Raw genomic sequence first — 22,647 nt, forward strand, 5'->3', positions numbered from 1 at the left:
CTCAGACGACACTGGTCGATTGGCGTAAGCGACGGCGTCTTACAGGACCATGTTTGTCGAACGAGCACCATGTTTCACGAAAGGATTTTTTTTTCTCTGAACAAAAACAAGCCAGGTACAAACGCGGTCAAAAACAAACCAAAGGCAGAAAACGGTCCGCTTCGGCATGGTGGCGCCATCTAGGTTGACTAACGGTAAACAAGTATCTGCTTAACACCAAGTTTAGCTTGAAGACCCGCCCTTATGATGTGATTGCAGACGCCGTTAAAACACATGATTTGGCGGTAAAATCAAAATTCTAACCCAAATTGATTAATTTCGCAGGGAATAAAGCATCCTTTGCTTCGGGACACTATGCTTCAATTGCACTATAAACACGAATTCTTTCGAATAAAACAAACTTGTATTTTGTCTGCATGGCTTAAGGGGCCATGAAGACAAAATACAACTTTGCTAAATTTGAAGGAACTAGGCTTGTGTACTTCACTAAACTCCTTTTCAGCCACGAAAGACGTTTTTAACCGGAATAAACGCAAGGAGTATTAAAAACGTTCAAATTTCGCGCTGCAGTGACGTGTTTAAGGGCCATTAGTAAGGGTCATTAGTAAAAACACAGTTTGCGGTATGTTAACTGCACGTTAGCACTCTAGTGATGGTATCAAAGGGAACTAGGGGCCCCGCTACAATCGCCCGGTCACGTGTCTTATCGACGAGCTAGTTCGGCGGCCACCAATTGCACAAACAAGATTCTGTGACGTCATAGAAAGTTGCCGGAAAGGGAATAGGGAGGCGCCACAGCTTCACATGTTTTCTTTAATATCTCCAGTATTTCTTCGAAGTTTGGGATAAAATTGGTATCACCGCCATTGAGACAGAGTAGTCTTTGTAATGAAGCAAACTTGTATTTTGTTTTCCCGGACCCTTCAACAGTGGTGGCGATATTGGTACCATGCGTGCTCACCCCGACGACGACGGCGACTACGGCCACTTTTCGCGATTTATGGTACACCTGCGACTTTCGCCCTTTCACGAGACGTGTTCAGTCAGGCACACGTAGCGGCTTAAGCCCTATCGGCACGTCCTCTGGGCGAGTTGTGAGATTGCTTGCACCCAGTCAGCGTGTCCCCTGACAGGGCGATGATGTTGTCTTGGAAGTGTGGTCAAGAAGCATGGGTCCACCGAAACGTGTTCATTTCATGGGTGCTTGAGGGTTGACTGGGTAAGGCGGAGGTCCTCCTTGGTAGACGACCGTAGTGCGGACCTAAAATTGTTGGAAAGATTAACAATGAGTAAACGACATTTAAAACAGCGCAGAATGCATTATTAGATGAATCGATCCCACTGTATCGCAACCATCTTGGGCATGCCTGATGACTGCTGCCCGTACGGGGCTTGGGGGTCCACCTGGTGGGTGAGCAGTTGGCACCGAGAAAACATAAAACGTCCGTTGAAACCTGAGTTACCTCGCTAAATCCCGAAGGTCCTTCATCTGGAGATAGTATCCAGGTGTACATAGTAATCGACAGTCTAAAAGGTAGCGCGTACCATTCTGTTGGACAAGATCACCGGTTCCCGAAACTGAGAACAGGCGAGGACTTGTACCTGAGGTCTGCCGAACGTCTCCTCTAGTAATCAGGGGATCTGGCGGGTGTTCGTCGAGCGGCTCAGTAGCGAAACGGGTCTGGAGGAATAGTGTCGCCACTCCTACGTAGGTTCTCCCTGTCTTCGCTGGTCGGAGCTTAGCTAGTACGGAACCTACTATGGGGTCAGCCAAATTACAATTGGCTGTCTGATGCCCATCCTGAGCAGTCACGCCTTTTGCAGGAGTCCGACCTCGAAGGAATAGATAAAAAATCTCGCTGTCCCCATTCCCACCCAAACTCCCATAACCCATTCCTAAACTCCAATTTCCCTTCTCCTTCATCCGAACCCCTCCGGCTACTTTCCCAGGGGAGATCAGGGGAGTCTCCCCGGGCCCGCTCTCCTGGCTGTGGTGTCGCTTGGTAGCTCTTTCCGCCTTTTATTTATTTCCACTTCGGTGGTTAAAAACATCTTTTGCCCCTCGGCCAATTCTTTTAAATTATTATTGGGTTAAGCCTGTTATACCTAGTGGCACGGGCTCAGGCATTTATTATTTTATGTTCTTTCCACTTTGCCTCAAAATATCCATGTATCGCAACCACAGGGATCTCCCATGTTGATTGCATGCGATGAAAATGTTAGAGAACGTTTAGTGCTGTCGATGCTGACGAGATAGCAACGTATAACAGATGTTTGTGTTTGTTTTCGGGGGGGGGGATGTATCGAAATATTGGCACAGGTTTCTTCCCGTCATCCCGAGCTACCTTCATTGATGTCGTCCTCAGAGTTTGCTATGATTATCGCTAGTATACGCACAGGGCAAAGTATTGAAGCGCAGGGAGTATTGGTACATTATAGATATCGCAAGAAAAAAAAGTTCACTCTGGCGGTAGCGTCATAACCAGCCCTCGCCTACTCCATAGGGCTTATTGCTTTCACATCACTTGTTTTTAATAGGGTTTACACAAAAGCTAACCCTTAGTAGTAATTACAACATCTAAAGCATTCCAAAAACAGGTATAGAGCGCTGACAGACAAACCTAGCTTTCTTAAGCGGCCTCATCCGTATTTTCGAACGGGCAAAAAAAATACATTTTAAGAACATACGCATGGTCGCCCATAGGCTTATAGCTGGAGCATCATTCTTGACGTCTACGTGTATTATATGGAACAACGAATGTGGAATACTTGGGTGCCGTTTTGAAGAAAGGAAGGCAGCAGTTGTGAATAATTACCTTTGACCGAAGCAGGGGCAAGCAATAAGGGGGTAAAGCGTTGCTCCAGCTAAGACTGTGGGTGACTGTACAATGCGTAAAAACCTATATGAACGCAATGCCCATGCAGACGCCATATATGCAAACGCTGTTTAAAGCGGTACAGCAGATGGAACACGTATACCTTCGGTTTCGAGCAGGCCTTGCAGACGCAGACGCAGAGAACAATGATGCCGATCACGACAAGCAAGGGGATGATTATGGCGACAGCTAAAACCCACTTCGTCAGCTTGGTGCCTTCCTCCACAGCGTAGTTGAACTCCTCGACCTTTTCTGCGAGTTGATAGAGCAGAAGAGAGAATGGAACCTCCGATCTCTAATGCGTTTTAACTTGAGACGAGATTAAGTTGATTTCAAATTGCATACTTTGAATTTGTTACGATGCGGGTCATGAAGTTCACGGTATAATAGTAAGCTTTACTCACTTTACACCCTTTAAAGCTGTTAATTAACTTTGCCGCGCAGTTACTTCACTGCAAAATGATTTACACCCTTTTTGTCTATAACTAACCTTTTTAGAAGTTTTTCAAAAGCAAAGAACAACACCCCTTGAAAGGGTGTAATTAGCAATGAAACGCCCTTTATTATGTGTATTTTTGCGTTTTTGCTAGGGTGTAAAAGGCAAACCCCCACTCTGCCTTTTTTCTGGGATGTAAAAGGCAAAACACCATTAAAAGTTGTTTTACTGTGCCTTTTTGCTAGGGTGTAAAAGGCAAAACACCATTAAAGGTTGTTTTACTGTGCCTTTTTGCTAGGGTGTAAAAGGCAAAACACCATTAAAGGGTGTTTTACTCTGCCTTTTTGCTAGGGCGTAAAAGGCAAAACCCCATTAAAGGGTGTTTTACTCTGCCTTTTTTCTGGGATGTAAAAGGCAAAACACCATTAAAAGTTGTTTTACTGTGCCTTTTTGCTAGTGTGTAAAAGGCAAAACACCATTAAAGGTTGTTTTACTCTGCCTTTTTCCTAGGGTGTAAAAGGCAAAACACCATTAAAGGGTGTCTTACTCTGCTTTTTGCTAGGGTGTAAGGGTGTTAGTTATAGACAGTGATTTACACCATTAATGGTGTAAGTCATTTTACAGTGTGGAGTCGAAAGTTCTCTCGGAATTAACACCATCAGTGTTTAGAGTGTGAACTCGTTCGATTTCGATGCGGTGAAAATTTGGAAGGAAAGGTGTACCCTGCTTTCGGTAGCTATAATCGAGTGTACGTATATACGACCTTTCCATCTGGACATATTCCACTAACACGATGAGTACTTACTTTCTTCTTTTATCTCGACTCGCGTACGCCTCTCGTACCCTCCCCAGGGGTCGTTGTGAATCCAGTCACTGGCGTCGATTCGTCGCACAGGCGCGTTGTCCGACGCAGACAGTACTTGTCGTGGCTTGCCGTCTTCGCCCACTAGCTCGGGAAGTTTGGCGGCCCTCGTCAGAAGCACAGCGCCGGAGAGACATGTCGTCACAATTGCGACAATGGCGAACCTTGCAGGGACGGTCATTATGTTGTCGAGCCTGGACTCGGTCGCGTGCTTCGGCGATCAGCTTGCTCGGAGTCTCAACTCTTGCGTTGCTGGAAAACAAATGCGAGAAGTTAGAAACATGCGCACAACATTTGATTTTCCCGCTGCACTAGGGAAAATATGTACGTACGTCCATACGCACGCACAGTCTTTGTCAAAATTTTTAAGGCCACGTAAGGAGTTTTCAGGCCCCGAAGAAGTTAACGCAGAACCGTGCACCTCTCGAGTGCGAATCTGTTTGGGAGCTGGTGCAGCCATTTATTTATCTCACTTGCGTAAGACACACAGTTAGCATTGAATTTTGACTCATCCTAACAAAGTTAAACGCCCGCTATCTCGCACACTTCGTTTCGCTCAGTCATTCATCCCGCGCACTATTATTGAGTGGAACAGTTTACCCGCACACATTTCCACCCAGAAAGACTCGGCTAAGTTTTTACAGCTCATGCGCACTACGGTGACTAATTTTTTTTTTTGCTTTTGTTGTTTTATTTTTGTTTCTCTTTTTTTAACTATTGTATAACGCCATGCAATTGCTGCTCGTATTCATGGGTTGCGTTTTGTTGCGGTTGTTACTTTGCTTTGTATCTTGTTGTACTGCTTTTTTGTTTTTTTTTTCTTTTCTTTTTTGTTGTTGTTTTCACACCATGTTGTACTGCCCCCCCCCAAGTAATACCCTCTTCTAGAGGGCCTTTAGGGGTAATCTGAATAAATAAATTCGTGGCTACAAACTCTTTACATGGCCTAGATATTTTTGACGAAGACTGTACGTACGTGCGGACACACAATGGTGGATCATTCGTTCCTTCCGTGGGTACAGATACACCAATCAATTATGAATGAATTTTGATTTCTTATTTATTATGTCTTCATTTTAAATAAAACATTTATTTCCTTTTCTTAAATTTATACGTATGGGGGTAACGGGAAACACCAAGATTTATTGCTGACACCAAATTTAAAGCGCATCTGTGGCCCAACTTTTGAGGGATACTGTACAGGGTATGACGCCGCTGGAGAAACGCGGAAAACTGAACCGACTTGAAACCGTGTCGGAGTGAATACCTTCGTACGTTTTTGTTCTGGCTCTCTAAAAGCACAGAAACCCGGCGATTGCAGGAAGCGATTCAAGCGTGCTTTGAAATGCATCGTGCCGTCGCTTTGATTTGTTTACAATACAATAACAAATGGCTGTTTTTAGCGCAAAGAGAGACAACGCAGTAATGGCAATATTAAAGAAGTACTTAAAGTACTTAATATTAAAGAAAACAGCACTTTAAATACTTCAGCGAACGATAATTATTTACACTTAACGGCCTGAAAATTGTTTCTTTTAAATTCCCGCGCTTTCATCCCGAAAGGCGCATAGGACAGAATCCCGGCATGACCTCACCACTTCGTGCGGACGTCAAAACACTGCGGAGACCGGTGGGGACGTTGTTTCGACCGCGCCACCGCCGGAGGGCCGGAGCTGAATGGCTCAGCTGCTGAGCTGCCTGAAGGTGCTAGGCCTACCATTGCGGCGGAAATTCTATGACCGCTTTCAATAAAAGTCCTGATAGCGACTTATATTGCGATTTCGGGCTATATTATCGCTTCTTTTTCCGTGTGTGGAACTTTATTTTTGCCAACAGTGCCTTTCTGGGCAGCGGTTATACCTGTAGCTCTGGCTTCGTGCACCCGTTTGTGAATGTGCCGGAGCCCGCTCGCCGCCCGCGGGGCCGCGCCGCCGCGCGCGTGAAGTGACGTCACGAGCTTTTGACGAGCGCTGTCGCGTCACTTTTTTTGGCTACCACAGGATGATGTGACGCTGATGTCCATTTGCTGAGTGCCGCTCCGCGCGCTGCTCCGTCGGCGCTATAAATGAGATCCAATTGAAGTATGTTCTTCGCGTCGCAGGCCGCTCATATTTCAGCCAGCTTATTCTGTTGAGTAAAGGAAGCGAACTGTGCAATAATATTAACGCCGAAAATTGGTGTCAGTACTCCTTTAAGTAAGAAAACTAGAGAGTTAGCGGTTGATAGCAATAGCTTTGTTACTGGAGACAACGTCTGACCGTTGACTCAACGTCTGACTCAACGTCTGACCGTATAAAAATGGCCCCATATCTGTTCTTCTCGTTGCAAATGTTGCCGAAAGACGACAGTCGTCTGGCGGCCCTGCCAAGTAAAGGCCTTTCTTCTCTTCCCTGCTCACCTCTCATGCTGTTCCTCACCCGTCTCGTTTCTCCCAAAACAAAACGGTAGAAGTTTCCTCAAATCAATTTAAATTTACCGCATTCCACTGCTCTAAGTCCGGTGTCTGGATGCCTGCACTGCCGTACACCGGAGAAGCGCGTGAATTGAGGCACCCTACTACAACGTTTACAGAAGCACGTTGCCCTATTCCACGAGCGTTCCAAGCGGAAAGTGGATCCCCCATAGTGCAACCTTTCGTTGCTATGGCCGTTTGATTTGTTAAATGCCGTCAGGAGGTAGCGGTGGCAACAGCAGGCGAAGGTTTTGTGCCGTTGATGTAGTTTTTCATTTGCTATCGCAGAAAACAAGCATCCATGAATTTTCCAATAAAGGAACCTGCGGATATCAGTTATGTATCAAACTGTTATTTTATATTTGCGTAATGTCTTGTTCTTGTTCAACAATGATGACAATTATAAGCACTGACACCGCGGACTTAGACGTTTAGGTTTGGCTGTACACACTAAACTTTTTAACACCCTTAAAGGTGCTAAAAGGGTGCACTCAACATTTTGCACCCTGTTTGCACCTTTTAAGGACTAAAACATTGCTCCGGCACCCAATCATGAGGGTGCCACATATTAAGGGGTGTAAATCTTAAAATTTTTACACCCTTTAAGGTGCAAGGAGGGTGTACTGAACATTTTGCACCCTTTTTGCACCTTTCAAGCACCCAAATATTGCTCGGGCACCCCACCTCGAGGGTGCCGAAATTCAGGGGTGTAATCAACAGTTTCATAGGGTGCTACGACCGTTACAGGGGTGCTAAAAAGTATTTCTTCTCGATTGGGGTGTTACCACGGCACCTTATCGTTAGGGTGCCTAAAAGAACGGTGTGTGAATGCAAGCATGCAAAATTGCACAAAAACAGGCTGAATGTTTAAACCGCACATTGCACTATTTCACCGCCCGTTGAGAGAATAAATATGAACTCTTCACATAGACCAGGGGAAAGGCTCTAAAATTGCTGTTCGTAAATTGAACAAAACGTGCTGAATGTTTAAATTCCACTCTGCACTAATCTACTGCTTCGAGTGTATCACAAGGTTCGTTTCGATGTCTGGGTGCACGGGAAGGAAAGGCTACAAAATGCCTCTTGTAGTCCTATAAATAAAACTTTTACGCGAGGCATCGGTGTCCTCAACGAAATCGAATTTACCTAAGAATTTGTTCCCGTATTATTATGCCCCGGGCAAAAATTCCAACAAGACTTTCTTGTTGGGCTCACAGCACGCCTGTGGGGCCAATACGAAGTTCTGTCGGCACTCTATCGTTCCAATAGCCTAGTCTTCCAACAGGGAGTTTAACCTTGATGGCGTTTGTGGGGCCAATAAGAAGCTCTGTCGGCACTCTATCGTCCCAACAGCGTAGTCTTCCAACAGGGAGTTTAACCGTGATGGCGGTGACCGGCTCGCCAACACGATAAGTCAACGCCAACAGACGCCTCGTTCGTAATCAGCGGCGCGAGCGCGCCATCAGACAGAACCGACAGACGCCCTGAAGGTGGTTTTTAGGGCCTAAACAGCAGCGTCTATGTCTGGCATAGACGCTAGACGTCAACGTTTGTGTTCTGAATTTTCCCTTCAGTAAGTAACAGTCAGACGGACGATAACATAACTATGTGAAGATATGCTTTGGCTCATACCACGGCAAGCGCAATCGTTTGTGGCTGCAGCCTCGGTTGCTCTTCTTCCACAACAAACTGAATCGGCTGTACAGCTTTCTTCGAGGGCGTGTATGCAGGGGTTCTATCTTCCTTTTTTGCGCAGGCCGACGGGGGCGGTCGTGTAAAATCATTTTCGCTCGTCGCTTCCGTAGGGTTGCCACCTTCCTGGTTTTGGACCGGCCCGACCGGTTTTTTAAACAGCGGGCCGGTTGCCGGTCCATATCTAAAACCAGTCGTCATCAGCCGGTTTTTTGGCTTTTGTGCCGTGATTATGCCCGTTTTGGCGTTTTATAAGCGTCAATTCAACAACTAAGACGATAAATACGTGTCGACAAGCATAGGCGTGCGCACAGGGGGAACAGGGGGGGCGGCCGCCCCCCCTAATCATCTGAAGGGGGCGCCAAATTTGCCCCATGCCTGCCTTGCCGATGTAACACATGAAAGTAAAATTTCTGCTCAGAAATATTTTGTGTGTGTTGCAATTCCATCACATTGAAATAAAAATTTTATAACCATCCCTCTTTGCACTGCGTTCGCACCGCAAGGCCTTCAGTGAGAAGAGGTCGGGAGTTGCTCTGGGGGGGGGGGGGGGGGGGGGCGCAGCGGTAAGACTTTGCCCCCCCAAATTGAGAACTCTGCGCACGCCTATGTCGACAAGCTGCGCAAAGACACGCGAGCAGAGAAAATACGCGGGCGAGCGCGCTGCCTCAGATGGAGGGGGACCTAAGGGAAGAACAAAATAACGAAATTCTACCGCCGCGGTCAGCAATTGCGGTTACTTTTCAGTGAAGCACATGCAGAGCGATTAACCAAGCTCTCAATCACTTTCAGTACAAACGTTATGTTGATTTCTCTCTAAGAAAACACTACAATAAATGGCACTGCATGTTAAAAAACATGGCGTCTTTTTTCAACACAATCCCCCCTCCCCCCCCCCGGAAGGCCCGTTTTTTTTTCGGGGAAAGGTTGTAACCCTACGCTGCTGTTCTGCCTACCTGCTTGCTGTACCTATTACGTCGCCGCCACCGCAAATCCCCACTTGTTACAAACTCAGAGGTTTTCGCACTGTTAGCAGTCGTTTTACACGATGGGTTTGATGCGCCTGACATGCCAGGAGTGACATCGCTTGTAGTATTAGAGCGACGTTGCTTGTCTGCAAGACGGTGCCGGTCAAACAAGCGTTATCAACGCCATAATTCTAACGGCACATTCCATTTATTTCGTGGCTGCCGTGGCTTGCGCAGAAAAGGTCGGGTTGACTGCGATAGCTTTGCTTGAGTCAAATAATGGAGCTTTGGCTCAATCGCTTGCGGCGCTAGCAATGCGGCCTCGTCTGCAAGACCGGTGCGTGAGAAACAAGCGTTAGGACAGCCAGAATTTCAAAAATGCAGCATAAACTAGACCATCGTTAAAGGAGGCGATGACTAGACACAAGCAACAATATTCGTTGACAACTTACGTAAGTATAGAGTTGTTTTAGGCGCCTTGAACACGCCCGCCGACATAGCTGTTTGTTAACGCGTCCGTTTACTGTTTTGTAGGTCAATGGTTCGATTCCTCGTCGAACGTGTTTTTTTTTCTTTTTTTTTTTTTTTTTTTTTTTTTACGTGAGGGTTTTATTAGCTCCTTTTTTAACGACCAGGGTAAGCACCTGTTCCTTGCTTTCTATCACGCCGACATTTACCGCCCTCTTCCTAAACCCAAAGTAGCTCGTTTTCTCACACGTTCTCGCTTGAGAAGCCCGCCGTGAAAACAAAACCAAAACAAACGTCTTTACAATATCAGTATATATGTCAATTACTTTATGTGTATTCACTTTTTGTGTTTAAAAACCTTAAATTTAAGTTATAAACACATTTCAGACTTTGAAAGCAGAAAGATAATTACCAACATTACAGTAGTAACACAATTTTCGTCAAACTTAGAGGTGCTGCATTTGAAGTCTGGCAACTATCTCTCACTTTTGTGTGTGTTTTTTCATAGCGTTTTGTGCCGAGTGGTTGGTGGCGTGATTTAATCTGTTTTATCTATTTCAAGCTTAAATCATAGTTATAGAAGCTTTATGGGTGATGTCTACCCTTCTAACCTACGCGTGTGTTGAACATGGGGACCCCGGAAGAACGATCATCGCCGGATAAAATACTGCGCGTCAAAAGTGGATGACATTGCATCAGAACAAAGCGTGTTCGTGTGTCCGCGAGATGAAGACGACAGTGAAGGAGAATTTTACGTTGGAAACATCGTTTTTGCTCGGGTAAGTACGCATTTTTTATTATTCTGTATTTGGTTGGAATGAGTTCTGGTGTTTATGGGTCAGTAATTCGCTAGACCCCCATCTCGTTTGCTCTGAGAGCCTACGTGAGTTAGTATACTTGTTTGGCGCCCAGTCCACCGTTTCCGCAGAAGTCAGCATCAATTTACGCTGAAGCTAGACCTTGGCTACGATGCTCGCGCTATGGTACACGGCTGCTAATAATTTCACATCACGCAAGGCTCTTTAACACCGGGGCGTTTGTTTATGTGTCTCTCAAACAGTGCCTTTGCGGTTGCAGATCGCAGTCGCAATTTCGCGTGAGTGGCACAACGCTGTGATTAGTCCTCCCTCGTGAATACCCGCGGTATACCAAGAAATAACATGAACAGGAGGTTCCCTGGAAGTGCATGTGAAAACGCGTACACGTGATTCAATGGCTGGCGTCTTGTAGGTGTTGTGAAATCTCCCCCCCCCCCCCCCCCCCCCCCCCCCCCCCCCTTCACTAATTCCGTGCAGTGCGCTTCGCAGCTATTGCGCTCACGAGACCGGCGACCGTACGCCTCGCGGTCTTCGGGCCGCGATATGTGTGCTGTTCTCGTGAAGCTCGACAACAGCGAAATTGCCGTACTCGCTCGCCAACGCGCCCCGACAGCGTACGCGTCGACCGGGTGCTGACGGAGTTGTGCTGGAAGAAAAGCAGGCAAGAGATGAGGGCGCACGAGGTGTAGTTAAACATGAGAATTTACAAAGTGCAAGGTGGAGAAAATAGTATGCAAGGGCCGGAAACGGTGAGAGAGTTCGGGCCGCGTGCCAGCGAGCGAGTGCGGTAATTTACGTTGCCGAGTTTCACGAGTCCGGCACGAATATGACGACGCCCGTCTGAGAGTTCATAGAGGTATAGAATTCACATACGTGCAAATTGAAGGTGAAATGCGCGCATGTGGCCTCGCAGGGAGTTAGCATAGTCTCGGGGTAGTGGGGGAGATTTCACAACGCCTACGAGGCGCCTGCCGATTCTGTCAGAGTAGCTCTCGTGAAGTCTGGGGCTTGATATCAGAGGCATATGTATTGTTTAAATTAGTGCAGAAAATTGAGCCAATTCGCAAGTTCTCATTTTCCCAAAACCGCAGGCCATACAGAGACTAACAAAAAAGCTGTAGGCACTCACTCAACTCGATTTATATTGGAGAATTGAACGTGCAGATACAAGTCAGACATTGAAATGGAGGAGCCTCAACTATCACACACCAGTTCCAATTGAAAGCAAGGGATACAGATGAGCTGCTAGCATGCGTTCCATGCAAATTAGCTCAGTAGCTAGCTTTGCATATATCATGCATACCCCACTCACAGTACCTGCGGGTCTAATAAATACATTCTTACTGTGACCTAAATTTCACTTGGGGTGTTCCGGGAATGCTCTTATTAGTGCCTTGGAGGTTACTGTCTTTAAACGATTAAAAATCTACTTGATGTAAGCATTCGTGCTTTGTGTGTGCTCTTGTATTTCAACAAGTGTCAGCACACTCACAGATTATGCACCTGCAGGTGCTGCTGCTGGCTGTCCTGGGTCAGCTGCCTTCCAGTCCAGTTTCAAAGGCTTTGCCAGGGCCTCCCTTGGCCAACCGACACTGCACCTGCTGTACCCAAGTACTGCCTGGCCTTTCGTTGGTGCTCCGTACGCTTTGCCGCCAGGAATGGTCATTCATCCATCATCTGGCCGCTTGGACCACCCGTTCAGAAGTCAGCGCATTTGCTCGACACATCGGTCCAGGCACTGCTGCCATATCGGTGCACCCACCGATTATGTATTTTCAGGTTAGTTATTGCATGTTGTGGAACTTGCCATGATGTATACCTGTTAGCAGTGCTGTGGCCTCTGATTATTTGAAACATTTTCATGAAGCAGTGCTGTGCGTATGGAGCGTGTCATTGCTTAGCAGAGATATTGAAGAGAATCTGGGGCTGACGACTAAAGGGCAAGAAGAGAAATTGAACTGAGTTTGAAGCAAGTATTCGTATGTAATCAAGCCAAGCAAACATTTAGGATCTTTCGATATGGTTTTAAACTTGCAATACAAACTGGTCTACTTCAGATCATACTGGTAATAATCATACTATACCGAAAAGTACATCCCGCAGTCTGTAGAATTCTGACAGCGCTTTTTTCGCAGTCTCTCATGACAGGCACTAATCTCAATGGTTGGAAGATAGTCGAGGTAGCACCAGTCTTTAAATCAGGAGACGGTACTTCACCATTAAATTTCCCTAACAAGCACCATATGCAAGGTCAGGAAACATTTCATCCACTCTCAGGTCGCTAATTATTTATAAAATCACAATATCACATTCGAGTATCACCACGGTTTTCACAAGGGTTACTTGAGAAACACAATTTTCAGGATTTGTTCACGATCTACATTGATCCATTGACACAGGCTTACAAACTGCGGTAGTTTTTCTCGATTTTTCTAAAGCATTCAATCGCATTGCACACCACAGACTACTTCTCAAACTTCACCCTAATGTCCTCACTTGAGCAAAAGATTTTCATTCTTCTCAAATGCAGTTTACTTCTAATAACTATATACTTCTTTTGCTCGTGCCACTTTGTTGTCCCCCCAGGCAGGTTGCTTGGTCTATCTGCCATGTTGCATATCCTCCCATGTAAGTCTATTTGCAGATGATGTTGTAATTTATCACACAATTTCTTTCAACTACTACCGTCAATGCTTTCAATCTGATCTTAGCACAATTAACTCCTGGTGCTGCAAATGGCTAATGTCGCTTATCTCTAAAACAAAGTGCATGACTTTAACGGTGGCAAGTCTCGGATTGTAAATACTTACTTCATTAACAACAGCCTGATTACCTCTTGAGACAAAGGTGTTTTGGTAGGCCGGTAGGGGAGGGGGGATTGCATGGTGGATTTCAAAAGGTACATCGATTGGGAAAATAAGACGTGTGATTAATATTTTCATTTGCACTCCAAAACTCGCTTTATTTCATATGTTTAACCCACTGCCGTGGCTAGGGTGGTGTGCTGTGGAGGCGAATGTCGGTTAGATACCGCTTGGTGTAGCCGCTTTTCAGATGGAGGCAACACGTAAAGACGCCCGTGTTTGGAGATTTCGATGCGCACAAAAATACCCAGATGGTCAAAATTAATGCGAAGCCTTCCCCTACAGTGCTCCCCATATCCCAAGTGTAGCTTTGGCGTGTTAAACCACCGTTTTTTTTTTCATGTTTTTGGTATAGTACCAGCTGCTGTAGCAGGTGCAACTTAAAGGTAAAATTATACATAATGTTTCCAAGAGCTAAATATAAAGGCCATATTGAAGTGCGTTAATGGGTCTATCTCATAGCAGTAGTGAAAGGTTATATACTCTGGTGCAGGTTAAGAACGCCAATGGCTCATGTGGTGTAGTCCAGTGTTTGATGGAATGCCGTGTAGGCAGGTAGAAGCATTATTGCAGTGATGAAACGTAGGTCACTGACCAAGTCAAGAAAGCCATTTAACGGTTTGTTGCTTGTTCACGGTGAGCATGTGTCGTGGAAAACGAAGCTATATATTGGGCATTACGCGGCGCAATGAGTTTGCATAGATATGGTGCAGATTGCCATCCATTATGTTGATAATGTTGGGCGTCGTCTGAACAATGAGGGACTCGAGCAGTAATCGAGGAGATAGATTGCACTCAGTTGTCAGTAATTTTGTCTTGTTCCAGTCGACCACGTGTCCCGTCCTCTCACGGTGCTCTGTCAGTGGACTTGTTTTTGCATGGCCCTTGTTCACTTCGTTCCAGTGCTGCATTAATCTTCTGTGCAGATTGCCCGTTTCGCCAATGTACACTGATTTGCATTCAGCGCATGGAATCTAATAAACAATACCCGGAAGCTTGGAGCGTGAGAGGGGGTCTCTCACGCTGACAATGTCAGAACGCAGCTTGCTAGTGGGCACATGCACAATGTATGCACTGCGTGTCTTGAAAATGTGTGCGAGAGTTTCACCGATGTGTGGGACGTAGGTAATTGCTGCACGTTTTGATGCAGTCGTTGTCCTGAATATAATGCCTAAAGCATTATATTCAGAAAGAAGCGAAGAGGGCGACTAGCAAGAATCCACATTGACATTAGCAGGCAGAAGCGTCCACAAGGCCTTTGTCAAAACGTGCTGCAATTCTCGTCCTACACATCAATCAAACTTTCGCACGCATTTTCAAGAAACACATTGTGCACATCGTGCAGGTGCCCACTAGCAAGCTATGTTCTGACATTGTCAGCGTGAAAGACCCCCTCTCACGCTTCAAGCTTCCAGGTGTTGTTTATGTTTTGAACAAAAAAAGTGCCATTTAAACGTGACACCTCCTTCCTTGCCGATTTCTGATGCCTGATTGTTCAGTTTGTGGGGATACGTTTAGCAGATTGCTCACATGTCTAACCTGTATTTGTGCTTGAGCAGTCAAACGCTGATGTTAGCAGTGAAGTAGGTGAAAATTGTACTTTGATTGTAGTTGTGTGCAGATTACCTACATTGTGTTAATTCGTAGAAAAGCAAAATTGAGGTAACCCTGCTAACTGTTCCGCATTGCAGCATTTTATTATGCGAACGTTAAAGAGTTCAGCTGCTTGTTAAAGGTGAAATAAACAGTGGTACAAAAAGAAGAGCATCTACTAAACAGAAATATTTTCACAATCGCAGGATGCCAACGGTCCGCCTACCAACTTGTGTCCTGCATCGTTTCTGCTGGCTGGAGCGGTTCATGGAGCATTTTCCAGCTTCTCAAAGTTTGTGGTCAAGCGCTCCTCCAAGTGAAAGATGCCGCAGAGGGATCTTTTGTTTTAATGCCACAATTTCACGTGCTCAGCAGCAAATTTACTCGTAAGGCTTTTTAAATATTCATCACCCAAGAGGGCATGTTACCTTCGTCTTCGGTGGAATGTGTCTGCACTCAGGTTATTTGTGACAGAAACAAGTGGACCACGTCATGAGAGTCATTGAGGCCTTGTTGATTGTGCATGCTTCTGAAATGACATTTTCATTAAGCTGAATACTTTCCACATATTACGATTTGTGAAAAATATGGTAAAAGTCATGATTATTTGTACTACACTGCAGGAAGGAAATGCCAACATACGTTTTAAGCACCTCTGATATTTCAGATCGTTGGCTGGTGAGCAATAAAACAAAACTGAAATTTTTTAAAAGTAAAATCAAATATTCGTTGTCACCAGTGCATGACCATAGTAAAAGCTATCTAGTCACCAAATTTAGAATTAGACACGAAATGCCAAGAAAAATAGGGAAATAAACTAGACAGCTGGCTACAATAAACCAATTTGTAAAATTCCTCAATGTCTATCAAGTGATGATTCAGGCGGGTTAGTTAAGATGTCAGTGGGTTTACACACCCAACTTGCAGGGAAGCACATGAGCTCCCAATATTAACATGTTTTTAGTGAAGACCGTCTTCCTTCATTAAGCTGCTTTGCACATTGATGCCAGTCTGATAAATGTCCTGAATTTTTGTTATGATCAATCTTTGTATGGGAACCATATATTTTTATATGATGTCGCTGTGTATTTCTGAAACTGTATCTAGTCACTAATTCCAATTTGTCGTGGTCAGGTTTTTTCAACTGATTCCTAGCTTTTTTAACAATTATGGTATATTTTGTGTGCCTAAAGGAATGCCTCATTGCATGTTTAGCCTATGTAGTGTTGAAAGCGGACATTTTGCTTCAAAGTGGAATGTCGGGCTAGCAACAAGGTACTTCGCGTGCTGCTCACTTTCATTCATGCCATTATTTTTTATATTATCATTTAAAATTAAAAGCCAACCAATTTGCTGTCGTTTTAATTTTGTCACCTACTTTATACTTTCTTTTTTTTTTCAACTTTGTGTAAGGATTCACTATCCATATTTTTATGATACCAAGGCGTTGGACTGGGCTAGCTGGTACATGTTTGAATGGATGAAAAACCATAGGAAAACCCAGGACACAGAAGAGAACGACGGGACAAACTTGTGCCGTCATTCTGTTTTAACTGTTTCCTGTGTTTACCACTGGTTTTTTATGCATTCAAACATTTTTTATGAGTTTGTTGAACAGTGATTAGTTTAGGTGTGTTCAAACAATTGTTGGCTGCGAAAGCTCCCTGTAGCATTTGTATAAGTGCTCTCTGCTTTTTTTTTTTTGAGCCAATTCCCCACCACCAGTCTTCATGAGGTGGTCTTTTGTAGAAATAAGTTGAAATAAATATTTGTTTGCATTGCTTTACATGTTTTGAAAGAATTTCTTGTTCATTCTTGTTTCATTCAACCCCGTTTCAGAATCCTGCTTAAGGCATTTCCTCTGTTATTTTTTTTCAGAACCAGGAAGGGTGCTCATCCTCGGTTCTTGCTGAAGCAGCAGTATCCATACTTCACACGTGAGCTCTGAACACACAGTAATTATGGTATGAAACATTCTATCAGTATAAGCCTGCTTTGTAGACGTCATTGTAGATGTCAAAGCTCTTGACAGTGTAGTCCAATGTCTGGTGTAACGGGCAATGTCTACAACTTGTAAAAATTAATTTTGTGGCTATAATGTTTGTGATTATTTTAAAATGCACGTCAACTACTATTTAGAATCGCTGTCTAAATTGGCAGCCATTTTCCTGGTGGATACAGAAAGTGAAAAAGCGCATGTGTAGAGATTTCAGTGCACCTTAAATGTCCCAAATTTGCTAAAGCTAATCCAAAGCCCTCCTTGTGGTGCACTTCATATCCCATGTACAGTTTTGCGTAAAAACAGCTAAAAATTTATGATCAATTTAAACTTATTTTAATGTTTTTAAATGCAAATATTCTCAGTTTAAGCTGCCATATTTAGAGTAAAATATTTTGTAACAATTATATAGCTACCAAAGGTTTACAGAAAAGCTTTTTGCTTTTGGTTGTGCACCTTCTTATCAAAAGAAAAATGTTGTTAAGAAAGGCAGAAGAAACCCAACTATGGAAATTAGCAAACCCTAAAGCTGCGGATAGAATGAATGTTTTGTAGAGAATCTTTTGCTGATTTCAGTTCTAGTCAACTCTAAAAAAGTCTATCGACGTAGAATGCTTACCGTGAGGCACCTCGTAATACTAGCCAAAACTAATGGGCCCTGGCTGTTGGCTTTTCATTTGCAACAGTGACAAATGACCCCACATCCACCGGCAGGGACATAATGCAAGGCACCATGTACAAGCTAGCCTCATGATAAAATAATGTTTTCTGAACAATGGCATTACATTTCAACCATGGTCTTCACCAGGGAACTTGTATGCATTGTTCTGTGATGTTTGCAGTTCTTGTTATTGCTATGTGGGGTCATTTAGTCTAAAGGTATGTTTATAAAACTCCAAATACCACCAAACCTTGCAAGTGCTGTACCATATGAATATTTTTCCGTAAAGCAAAAATAATAATGCAAACGAAAATAAATGGCTTGGGTACCCAACTTTTATAAGTAGATTATGAGCCGCAGTACGGAGGGAACTATATTATGAGCCGCATTACGGAGGAAACTATACATTTTGCATTTGGTCTTCCTTGATATTGAACCTTCCTGCTCAGCTCAAGAATAAGGCACTAAACATTGCAGGTAGCTACCTTGATTGGAAGTTTGATGCAATACTAAGAAGCCAAGGGTTTTAAGGTTCAAGGAAGTTTTGTGTGGTTGAAGTGTTGCACACCTAATTGCTTTCACTGCACAGCATGGTTAGGCTCTGCAGTGAATCTCGAAGGATGTGTACTGCAGTTCGGCAAAGTGAACATATAATTGGTTTTTTACGAAGTTTTGGGTAATCAACTACCTCTAAAGTTATAACTGTACTGAGATGTGGCTCCTGACTTTTTAAATTGATGTTTTAACAATCGGTGACACAAGTTCAAGGAAATTATCAGCTGATGTTGAGCTTCAATGGAATGTCTCACAGAACCGAGCTTGGAAAGCACGAATGTTTCATACCATAATCGTGTGTGATATTGTGCAATATGTGGTCTCACACCTGCTGCACCTGTGAACCGAGGATGACGCACCCGTTTTGTACCCCTTTAGGTGGGTGCTTTTGCAGAAGATGCTCCTACAGATTGGGGTGCTAAGTAGCACCCTAGGATACTTTTAGGCGGACAAGGGTGTTTATAAGGCACCTGTCTTCTGGGGTGCTTCACAGAGGGTGCTCCTGCGGCGACAAAATCCAAGCACCCTAAAGGGCGTAAAATATTCAGTTTTTAGGGTGCTCCTGCGGCGACAAGCTGAAGCACCCTTTTGGGCGTAAAAATTTTTAGTGTGTATATAAGACTATGCGCAGTTTCTGTTTCACTTTGGCCGGGTGGGTGAACCGAGTGACAGACAGACAGACAGACAGACAGACAGACAGACAGACCAAAATTTCTCCGATAAGTAGCCCAAGAAAGACTATCGGCTTTAAAAATAAGATCCAGTTCCATCTAGTGTGAAATCTGATGAAGCAGCGGAGCTGTGGTTCGCTTGTGTCGGCTGTAGAGTAAACCAGCGCTAACCCTCTGGGAACCGGCACTCGGGAGCCCGGACACTCATCTCCGATCATGTATTGATGACGTAGCGGGCACCCGACGTAGCGGCCGCCCCCGGCCCCTACCCCCCTTCCTACACCGAAAGACTTAAATAAATTTCAATCTCTTACCGTCTTTCTCATCTATCCGTCTCTGTCTCTCTCTCTCTTTCTCTCTTAACGGGCGCTTGCCAGAGAACGGCAACACCATCGCCGCACAAATTCTTCGGTTCGCGCAAAGGAATTCGCAGCTCAACGTCATTGGCGGGATGCTCCCTCCCCCCTCCCAATCTGAACCGGTTCTGGTCAAGAGGTCCAACGAGTCAAGAGGTCCATTAGTCACGTGGAAGTCGAGCCAAGAGGTTCAACGAGTCAATAGGTCCGATTTGGGTGAAGAGGTACAACGCGTCAAGAGGTACAACGCGTCAAAAGGTACAACGCGTCAACAGGTCCAATGCATCAAACGGTCCAAATATCCTTGCTTTTTGTCTTCTCAATTTATAATTTACCCCTCAGCCGTTGTTAATACGCTAACCCCTTCAGCTCATTTTGGCCCGTTTCATTGGCTTGATCCAATGAAATGTCCTAGTAGTATTGGATTGTTTAAGTTATGCGAGTCTACATTGCGATTAATGGCTGCTTGTGATGGTTACTGATTGTTCTAGCTTCCGTCGCCCCCTGTCCGCCCAGTCCTTCCGCACGAAGAGCGACGGCAGGGTTGACTGAAGCTTCCGCAAAGAGTAACCAACGGACATGAAAATTGCTCTGTTAAAGTCTGTTAAAGTTAAAGTCTGCATTGCACTGTTAAAGTCTGTGAACTAGGCCTGTACTGCGAAGGAAGCTTAGGAAGGCCCTCGTCGCACGTGAAGCCATCTTTGCGCATGACCAGGGGCCAAGCACATCATTCAACGTAAGACACGATGTGGGTAGCCTGCCCAAAGTCACTGTCAAGGAGCGTCTTGGTTCGTCATATCGTTTACACACACATACGACATGGTAAATATCTTCGGGACAGTTACAGTCTGGACAGAAGAGTGAGCTGGTCTGCTGAAGCTTGAAACGAAAAAGGCGAGTGTAGGCGACGTTCAGGCGTATGCGGTGTATTACGGCTGCGTCGTGTTTGGCTAGATTAGAGGGCAACTTAAAGGTACATTCTGGGTCGACAGAATAGAGCGGGGTATAGCGACGTGATGGAGACGAAATATCCAAGGTCCAAGGAGACAAGATATCCAACGAGTCAAGAGATCCAATATTGGGCCTTTTGACGCGTTGGATCTCCCGACTCGTTGAACCTCTTGACTCGTAATCTCTCCGAACGGTAGGGAGAGGAACCTGCCCCGGCAATACCACTCCGCCCTCTATCGGTGGGTGGGGGAACCGGTTTCTGCGAGGCCACCGTCGGGTCTGGTAACCTGCTCCTACCAAGCACGACCTTGAGCAGACGGACGAAAAGGCTCGGCCCACAAGAGATCTGCTGTTAAACAGAAACACACACAAAAAAAAACATGCAAATATTTCGCTGCAGTTCCGACCGAACGCCATTAGCGGAAACGTTAAAGAATCGGAAGGACCAAAAATTTGAAATTTGCTTTCGAATGATGAAGTACCTTGTTAAGACGCAGACAGGCTGATTTAATGCAGCCCTGCGACGGCGAATCAGTCATCATTCTGGACATGTTGTCAAGAGACAACACTACGGACTGTTCTTCGTTTCCCAGAATTGACTCTTAAGCAATTTCCAAAAGCGCAGGAAGTGTTACACTAGCAATAGGTGGTCCTTCATACGATAACCGATGAGTTGGATAACGAGTTGAAAAACCAAACCGCTTGTAGGCATCCTGGCTCAGACTAAAAAAAGTTCCCCTCATGAGCCTCTTAAGGTGCACGGCAGGACGAACTCCTTTTCCATTGATCTATACATCCGCTGCTGTCCTGCGCAGCTCGATGCCATTTTTTGCCACGAATTTCCGTATTTCGTCCCTCCATCGAGCTATGGGCCTTCCCCTTCTTCTAGACACGTCTCTCGGTATCCACTCTGTCACCCCGGTGGTCCGTTCCACTACACGGCCAGCCCAAGCCCATTTCTTTTTCTTGATTTGAACTATGATATCTTCTGCTCTAGTTCGTTCTCTGATCCAAAAAGCTCGTTTCCAGGCCATGAGCGTTACTCCTATTATTTCTCGCTCCGTGGCCCGTTGAGCGGACCTAAGTTTGTTTTCCAGTTGTTCAGTAAGGCGCCAAGTTTCCGCTCCATACGTCATCGCCGGCAGAACGCATTGGTTGTATATTCTTCTTTTGAGTGACAGAGGTAGCATACTTTTCAATATTTTAGGGTGCTTGCTGATTGCCCCGTAATCCATGCCTATTCTGTGCCGGATTTCCTCCTCGTGCTTGGGATCAGCACTGAGAACCTGTCCAAGGTAGTTGTATTCGTCCTCTTGTAGTGTTTCGTTACTAACGTGGCCGAAATTAATCCGCAACGCTTACGCTGCACGGTGGACCTGGCCGCCCTCATTCAGGTTTGCAAAACTTTCTTTTTTTTTGTAAATGCGTAGCTCGCTTCGAGGGCAACATGCACAGAGAGTTTCGGCGATAATAGATGTGCGACAAAAGGCTAACAGGTAAAATGGCTGAACTTGTCCGTTTTCAGCCGCACGCGATACCTTGATCTAAACGAAATGTGCAATGACTTGATAGCAGTGCCTCCTGTTCCGGGTTTCCGCTGTTGAAGTACTTAAGTGTTACTTACATGTCTTTTTTCCGGTCGGCGGTTAGCTGCTGGTCCAAGGCTTCGCTTGCCGCGCTCTGTATAAAAAGGCGGCTCTCGCGCAAGAGCTTCACAGAGTGATACGCAGCTGCCTGTGGCGGCAGTATGAGGGTTGTTCGATCTTTGTGCCCGTGGATTACCTGCCCTGATAAAGAGGAGGAATAAGTAAGCACTTGATAAGGGTTTTTGCGAAATAGACGAAATGCATAAACGAACCCCCCCCCCCCCTCTTCCACTTAAACCCCACTCTTTGGTTGGGTATTCCCGCTTATCAGGCAAGGGCGAAGGGCCTGAGATATCGCGTTATTCGTCAACATTTCTGACGTCACAAAGGAGTCGGCTGTAGTACTTGTGCACTTGCAAAGGTTTTATTTTCGTCTTCCGCAGAAGTAGCTAAAATCGGCACTTTTCCTGCCGCCACGGAGTATTGTTTTTTGAATAAATAAATGACGCGCTGCTTGAAAAGCCGTTTGAAGACTTATTACCTTTATAAGATAGAAGCTACAAGAATGTTGCGTTCATCGGTTTGTCGCGTAAGCTTGTGACGCAGTCGAACGTCGGGCACTTATCGGGTCTCGAGCTCCGGAACTCCTCGATACGGGTGGCTAATGTTGGGAAATGATAAGGTTTCCCTGGAACAAAGTTGCAGTTGCACGAACCCTTGAAAGCGCGTGCTGGCCCTGTATGACGCACACAGAACAGGCTCTTAAACATACCCCATTCAAGCCTTGAATACCACCTGAAGTTAGTTTTATTGTTCAAGGCGGGATGCCAAAGCTACAT

General features: G+C 45.2%; 1 protein-coding gene and 1 long non-coding RNA gene across 2 annotated transcripts; one reads left to right on the forward strand and one right to left on the reverse strand.

The window, feature by feature from the left end:
- Positions 1 to 799: 799 nt before the first annotated feature.
- Positions 800 to 22,009, reverse strand: LOC144162445 (uncharacterized). Its single transcript, XM_077692971.1, has 4 exons — positions 21,847 to 22,009; positions 4,118 to 4,426; positions 2,980 to 3,128; positions 800 to 1,261 (listed from the first exon to the last, which is right to left on the reverse strand). Exons 2-4 carry the CDS (start codon positions 4,353 to 4,355, stop codon positions 1,190 to 1,192), a joined length of 459 nt encoding a protein of 152 aa, XP_077549097.1. The 5' UTR covers positions 4,356 to 4,426; positions 21,847 to 22,009; the 3' UTR covers positions 800 to 1,189.
- LOC144162442 (uncharacterized) lies at positions 9,674 to 16,815 on the forward strand. Its single transcript, XR_013320679.1, has 3 exons — positions 9,674 to 10,533; positions 12,082 to 12,351; positions 15,236 to 16,815. It is a non-coding gene; the product is annotated as an uncharacterized LOC144162442 (long non-coding RNA).
- Positions 22,010 to 22,647: the final 638 nt, after the last annotated feature.

The sequence above is a fragment of the Haemaphysalis longicornis genome, unplaced genomic scaffold (assembly GCF_048455015.1).
Source record: "Haemaphysalis longicornis isolate Haplotype H1 unplaced genomic scaffold, Haemaphysalis longicornis Haplotype H1 scaffold_12, whole genome shotgun sequence".
NCBI lineage: Eukaryota > Metazoa > Arthropoda > Arachnida > Ixodida > Ixodidae > Haemaphysalis > Haemaphysalis longicornis.

Coding starts and splice junctions, on each gene's coding strand:
- LOC144162445 (XM_077692971.1), bottom strand. CDS start 4,355: ATGACCGTCCCTGCAAGGTTCGCCATTGTCGCAATTGTGACGACATGT. Junction 3,129..4,117: donor AGTCGAGATAAAAGAAGAAA/GTAAGTACTCAT, acceptor ATCAACTCGCAG/AAAAGGTCGAGGAGTTCAAC. Junction 1,262..2,979: donor AGGCCTGCTCGAAACCGAAG/GTATACGTGTTC, acceptor CAACAATTTTAG/GTCCGCACTACGGTCGTCTA.